Here is a 7,570-nt window from a genome sequence, read left to right on the forward strand (position 1 = left end):
TCCATGAGCTACATCTCAACTAGGCTGAAAACTTAGCTATCTCATCAGGCCACTTTGGGTAAGAAGCTATGAAGGGGATCCATGTGCTACATCTCAACTAAAAACGCCCCCTCACGTGTGCGGTGGGTTCCAAGCAACACGTGGACTGTAGTCGCTTATGGGTGACGCTGGGATCCATGTGCTACATCTCAACTAAAAACGCCCCCTCACGTGTGCGGTGGGTTCCAAGCAACACGTGGACTGTAGTCGCTTATGGGTGACGCTGAGATTCGAACCCATGACCTTTGGTCTAGCTTTGATACCAAATTGAAGCATGTGCTCCATCTCAACTAAAAGCCTAAGCTAATAGTTGGATTGCACGTTAATGGCTATATGCTCAACACATAACTCCCCTATAGGAGGGCACTCAGGTTAGCAAGTAACTTATCACAGGCTCAAACAACTGTTTTACTGGAAATGGATGAAAACTGAAGTGATAGCAGCCTACCCTGGGTTGTTGCAACCTTTAAAGATTCCAGAGCAAGCTTGACAGAGCATTTCAATGGACTTTATTGAAGGGCTGCCTATGTCTCAGGGAAAGGAAGTTATTATGGTGATAGTTGATAGATTTACCAAGTACAACCATTTTTTAGCTTTGGCTCATCCATATACTGCAGAGAAAGTAGCTGAGGTGTTCATGGAACACATCTATAAACTCCATGGACTGCCCCAGGATATTGTAAGTGACAGGGACAAGGTGTTTGTGAGTAAGTTTTGGAGAAATCTATTTAAGCAGCTACAAGTGAGTTTGAGTATGTCCACAGCTTACCACCCTCAATATGATGGGCAGACAGAAAGGGGCCTAGAAACTTATCTCAGATGTATGGTTTTTCACAAACCTAAGACATGGTCTAAATGGCTACATTTAGCTGAGCATTGGTACAACACAAATTACCATACATCCTTACAATGTACCCCATTCCAGACTCTTTATGGCTATCTACCACCAACTCTGACTTTTAATGTGGTGAAATAAGGGGAGGGCAATGAATGGTTTCAAGAAAGGGCCTCTAATGATAGCCATACTTAAAGAGAATCTACATAAAGCTCAAGCTAGAATGAAGCAGGCAGATAAGCACAGAAGTGAGAGGAGTTTTCCAGTTGGGGATTTCACAGAAGCTCACTAGGTTCTATGGGCCCTTCAAAGTCATAGAAATGGTTCTATTGACAAGATTTAAAACAACTTTAGCTACTTTAGCGGCCCGACCAGTTACTCGCCCTCGACTATTTCATTTCCTGATGTTCAGAGTGGTCAAATAGGATTATTTGCTACAAAATTTATTTTGTATACGGCAGGGGGGTTCCATTTTTCTATTAATGGGAGTTTTGGGTCTTACTTCATATGGTTCGAATGAACCAACATTCAATTAAAGAAAAGGGTTGAGAAAGGAGTGATTAGGGTTTCCACAGCCTACACTACCAGGCCAATTTTCTTCCCCATTTCTCCTAAACCGTCCCTTTCTCTAGCTTCTTCTTTAACCATTTCTGTTGTGTTGTTCTTGTCAATTTTCCAAGTGTGTCTGGCTTTTTTTTTTTTTTTCCCTCTCCTAGTTGTACATTTTGGAGTTCTATTTTTAATTATTTTTATCTCTTTCTTGAAACAGTTCACGAAAACCCAATATTTATGACATTTATTATAGAGTTTCCACCCATTTCGTTTCCTATAATTTTAGTAAGGAAAATACTTGATGTAGCCCCAACTTTTACTATTTGTGTTCAAATTCGATTGGAAAATGAAACAAAAAAATAGATAAACATTTTGGCCCCCTATAAAATTGAGCAATCAAAGCATGTCAAATCATAAAGAGTACAAAATGAGAGTATGAATTGGGAGTACATACATAACCAATTTTCATGCTTGCATATATAGATGAAAAAAAAAAGAAACAGGATTTTAAGAAAAAAGAAACATCAGATTGTAGTATATTTATAGATGGTCTCTCAAACAATGTATACGTACAAACTGGAAAACAAAACTACATACGCCCGGCCTGTGCCAAACAATGAGATGAGAAATAATTCACAAGAAGAAAACATCAGAAGCAAATGGGAAGAGAGGGAAAAAGAAGCATTAAATCAAAGATGCAATATATATATTATATATATATATATGATTGGATTATTCTTCTTCAGCGGCCTTTTCCTTCTCCTCCTCCTTCTCCTCCTCCTCCTCCTTAGGTTGAGGTTCGGGTTGGGGTGCCGGATGGGCTTCCTCTCCCTCTCGATCTGATTCTGCTTCTGCATCAGAATCAGCAGCAGCCGCCGCTTGATTCTTCCTCTGACCAGCCTTGAGGACATGCTGATAATTTCCCTTCTCCATGAAGAGCTGAGTGAAATGGTGCTTGCAGTAGAGGACCCCATCAAGGGCTGCATACGTAGCATGTGTCAGGGCACAACCTCCATGAGAGCACTTGAAACATGATTTGTGGTATGACTCTCCCTCCATAGTCACCTGCATCATATATATATATCATCTTAAATTATATTACCAAATAAACACAATTGTTTTGTTTTGTTTTGAATTGGGATAAGGAGGGAAATCTGTAACCACTACTCTAGTGTCTATAAAGGACCACGAGAAGATAAATCAATCTAGGTTGTCCTAGGTGATTAGCCATATTGTTTTTGGGGTGACGAGGGAAACCCGCAGCCACTTCTCAGGATATGCACTGGGTAAACCCCACCTTGTGACCCTAGGTGACAAAGGACAGCGAAAAGGTGGCTGGCTCAAACCAATAGGCTAGGATTTCAACTTGTAACTTTGTGGTTACACGTTTGTATACGCATGCAACCACTACCCGAGGGTAAATCCTGCATTGTGACTGTAGTAGACGGCAAAGGACCAGAGGTAACCAGCTTTGCCCACCAAGTCAAACCAAGAAGGCAAAGGACCACAAGAAGGTAAGCTTTGCCCACCAGGTCAAAACAAGAAGGCAAAGGACACCAGCTTTGCCCACCAGGTCAAACTAACCAAGAAGGCTAAAATTTGAACGTGTGACGTTATCTTGGCTAGAATTCCTATTCTTATCAAATCCAAACCTTTTCAAGTGGATACACAGTTTTGCTGCAGGCAGGACATTTTTCTTGAGTTCCAGAGAACATGGAAGAATATTTGTTTGAGGCCTTTGTCTGCACAACGTAGCATTTTCATGCCACAAATTAGACCATAATCTTCTATTAAAAAAATACAAGTACAAAACTTTGAGGATATTATTTGGAGCACATACCAGTGAATTCTCCCTGCTGCTAGCTGCTCATTATATTATTTTTGTTCAAATTAATCCAAAAGATACCAGAAAAATCAGTAAAACATAAAAAACTAAAGAAGAACATATATAGATAAAATGATCGAGATCATATATAGGATGGGAGTGTCTTACAAGAGTGAAAGTTTTTGCTAAAATTTCCAGACTCCTTGAAGAGTTGCTCAAAATGAGTTTTGCAGTACAGGACTCCTTCCATTGAGGAGTAGTTGCTCATCTATCAAATCCAACATATATTATGAAATAAAAAATATTCGGCCAACTAGGTGCAAACATGGATTAGTCCGAAGTATGGTATGAGCTTACAGGTGCCTTTTATAGTTAGGATCTACTCAGAACACCTCGTGATCTAATCCAAAAAAAAAAAAAAATGAAAAAAAAATGAAAAACATATAAAACATACCACAAGGGTGCCTTTGCAGTGGCTGCATTTGAAGCATGATTTATGGTATGTTGCTCCATCTGCGGATAACAAATCAACAAAGTAAACGGTCTTGTCACAAGCCTTGCATTTATCCAAGGTTCCTGTGAATGCCATTCTTTCTTTTCAAACTTTATTTTTTCTTAAAGAAAGAAAATATCACTTGAACCTCAATAATCACTTCTTTTTATTTTTTTTTTTGTCCTTGTTGAAACTGGCCTTGGCTATTTAGACTAGGAATGAAGTGTTTGCCCCTTGGCCAGATATTGAGGGGCTTACAAACTATTACTGTTAAAAAGGCATTGAACTTTGGTGGTGGACCGATGAATCTCTGACACGTGATTGGCAATCCAAATATTAGGGAAGATAAATGGACACAATTTTATTGGAATGGAGTGAAAATAGTGTTGCGTATGAATCATTCAATTCCTCTTGAAAATAGGGATTGATTCTACTTATCTAACCATTTATTTTAGACCATTTCAAAACTAATATATGATTGGATTCATGCACTTTTTCTCGTAAAATTACCGTATAATATTTATATTTTGGTGTTAAATTATTATATGCAGAATATTTTTTTTTTTTTTAAATTCGGTTATTATATTGAGTTTTTTTTATATATAAAGTTGATTTTTTTTTATTAATAGGTTGATTAATTTATAAATAATTTTTATTTGGAAAAGTGAAAGTTCCATTCTTTAAATTATATAGATATAATTGACTTAGTCCTTAAAGGGGCGTTTGGTTCGAGTCATATAAGATTATTTAGGCAATGTAAATATGGTAATGTATATCTTGTGATGTCAATTTAGTCTGAACCTGATGAGTTGGCCCGATAAAACCGAAATCGACAGGGCTATGGTCCGAGCGGACTAGCCCGATAAAAAATATTAGCTCGATAAGCTCGAAATCGATAAACCCGATAACTCGATAGGGCTAGCTCGAAATTAAAAGGGCTTGCTCGATAATCCGAACTATTGAAAACTATTCTTTATTATAGAAGTGATGTGAAACCTATCATGAAATAATTATTATAATTAAAAATAAATATATAAATAATATATATATATATATATATATATATATATATATATATATATATATATATATATATATAATTTAAATTAAAACTTGAGTTTTTTGTTTTTTAAAATTAAAAATTACACTAATTTAATATTTTGACTAAAAAATGATCGGGGAAGGGGATTCTCCGTCCCTGTTAAATTCCCCGCGGAGACGAAGATGGAAACTATTTTCAATTCTCCGCCGGGGACGGGGAGTTTACTTCATGCCCCGTTGCTATCCCTACAATCTAAATATGGATACTAACTTTCAATTTTTAATTTTAGTTTAGATGGTTCAACCAGTCCGATTAACCTGACAATATGAAATTTAGGGTTATGGTCAAACCTAACTCGAAAATAAATTAATAAAATAATCGATTAACCTGAATCGATTAGTCCGACAACCCGGCAGGGCTAGCCCGAAATAGATAGGGTTGGCCCGATTAACATCCCTAGACAGGGTTGGTGTAAGTGACCGTCCACTCTTATCCTTTTAAGAGAGGTTGTGAGTTTGAATCCCTAGAAAAATCAATATGGATTTAGTTTAATATTTCAAATTAAAGTAATTTGATCACATCTTCTCTTCTCTTAGGTAATTTAATATTTAAAGTTTATCCTTTTTAAAATATATATATATATATATATATATATATATATATATATATATATATATATATATTACAAGTTTGTCATTATTAGGGAATATTAGCTATCCCTTTTATTATAATTACTAGCTTTTTCACGCGAATGTGATAATAATTCCCAATGATTATATTTAAATAAGAATTTCAAAATATATGAATGCAATATTATATAGGATATGTTCATGTAAAGATAATTGGATGTAGAATTTGTTTATTTAAATCAGTAATTCAAAGTATATGAATGTAAGATAATATAGGAGATGTTGATTATAATTGTCACTAAAATAAATGTTTGCAACTTTGTAATAACGTTAATTTAAATACTTAGTCTAAAAACAATAGTCTAAATAAATACTACTTTTGGTTTGAATTTCTCTAAGTCTTCCTAATTATCTTTCTGGTAGCATTGTCATTGTCTTCATCTTCAATACTTGTCATCTTCTTTTTTATTGGTAGTTTCAAGTGTGTCATGTGCAATTGAGTTACTGGTGGTAGTATATAGGGCAACGTCATGCAATGAGATTATGGTGTAGGATGTTTTAAATTTGCCCTGCTGTGTATATGACTTATAAGATTTTAGATGTATTATGAACTTTTTATCTTGCAAGTTGCAAGCGCCTATTGATATTTGACAGTGGTGAATTGTAGAAAATAATAATAATATAACTAATGAAATTATATTTCTTTTTAAATTATTTGATAATGAATAATTTTCTTTTTGAATAAAGGCATTATAGACATCTAATTCTAAATTAAAGAAATGCATATGTATTATTTTTTATTGTAGCAATTAATTTATTTAATTTAATAAGACTAATAAAGTGGGGTACTTACTTTTCATCCACATCAATGAAGTCGTCATTGATTTTTTTTTTTTTTTTTTTGAAATTTCCATTCATTGTTGAGGCAAATTGTTTTGGGAGTTTGTCAATGACAATTGCTACAATTGCTGTCAATAGAGGATGGTAATAAATAATTCGAAATATATGGTTGCAATAGATATTGTTATAATGATATAGTAAAAATTAACTAACAATTTTTTTTTTAAAGTTGAAATTGCACCGTGAATCTTGAATACAAGATGAACCTTAGAATTCTACTTGATTTTAATTTATGCACCAATCGTGTTGATTAATTAGGTTATTTAATCAAATGTAAATAACTGAACTTGAAAGCATAAAATAAAATAAGAACACAGAGAATTGTTACGCAGTTCGGAGCGTTTCTCTTACGTCTGCGGGGCAACCCACGTCTACCCAATCCACTATAGATGTTCACCAAGGAGTTATACAATAGGTAAGTACAAAAAGGCTACCAGCCGTTACTACCACAACACCTTCCTAACATCTACTCAGGATTGTACGTGCATGCCGTGACGATCTTCAAGAGATGTTTCTGCTGACCCAGGTACAGACAGTAGCTCAGACAAAATCCCTTATAAAATAAGTATGATAAACTGATTTAACAAGATAGCAATATATAGAAATTAGGCTCTGTTAGGAATAAAGTGTAATGGTTTTGATATGCCAAATTTGTATTTGTAGATCCCCCAATTTTATTTATAGGTCTAGTAGAGTCTTAAGACCATAATCGGGAAATTATTTAAATTGGAAAAGAGAAAAACAGAGGAAGATGCATGAAAATAGAAGAAGAAGATATAAAGCCTAAAATCAAGATTTTGTCTGGAGAAAATGACAAATTGAAGAAGAAGATGAATGATATGAAATCACGTCAATGCTACTCAAAGAAGATATCTCAGAAGAATTTTCGTGAAGAAAATTAGTATTGGAAGAATGCATGAAATTGACTTGGAGATCAAGCATCTATGGAAAGAAAGGAGTACATCAAATGTGATTGGAGATTTAATCAAAAGTTGTACGGATGAAATGGATGATGCTTGATATATTATGCGAAATGGCTCAGGTTTGAAACTCACCATTAACAATTTTACAAGGTAAAATTTGAGAAGCCAAATTAAATTAATCTGATGGAGTTGGGCGCTAGTTTAAGCTTGGCGCCGTTACAAGTGGAAATTCCGAATTTCCACTTGGGAGGAATTGGGAGCCGATTTCTCCCAATTGAAATTGGGAGCCAGTTTCAGAGAAAATTGAAATCAATTGAAATTGGGAGGAATTT

At 34.9% G+C, this 7,570-nt stretch overlaps 1 protein-coding gene across 1 annotated transcript; it reads right to left on the minus strand.

Moving 5' to 3' along the window:
• Nucleotides 1–1,935: 1,935 nt before the first annotated feature.
• On the minus strand, nucleotides 1,936–3,972 carry LOC109171625 (LIM domain-containing protein PLIM2c-like). The gene is made up of 5 exons (XM_019320683.1): nucleotides 3,706–3,972; nucleotides 3,420–3,519; nucleotides 3,267–3,289; nucleotides 3,079–3,168; nucleotides 1,936–2,491 (listed from the first exon to the last, which is right to left on the minus strand). Exons 1-5 carry the CDS (start codon nucleotides 3,838–3,840, stop codon nucleotides 2,159–2,161), a joined length of 681 nt encoding a protein of 226 aa, XP_019176228.1. The 5' UTR covers nucleotides 3,841–3,972; the 3' UTR covers nucleotides 1,936–2,158.
• Between the last annotated feature and the right edge of the window lie 3,598 nt (nucleotides 3,973–7,570).

This window comes from Ipomoea nil, unplaced genomic scaffold (genome assembly GCF_001879475.1).
Source record: "Ipomoea nil cultivar Tokyo-kokei standard unplaced genomic scaffold, Asagao_1.1 scaffold0322, whole genome shotgun sequence".
NCBI classification, from domain to species: Eukaryota; Viridiplantae; Streptophyta; class Magnoliopsida; order Solanales; family Convolvulaceae; genus Ipomoea; species Ipomoea nil.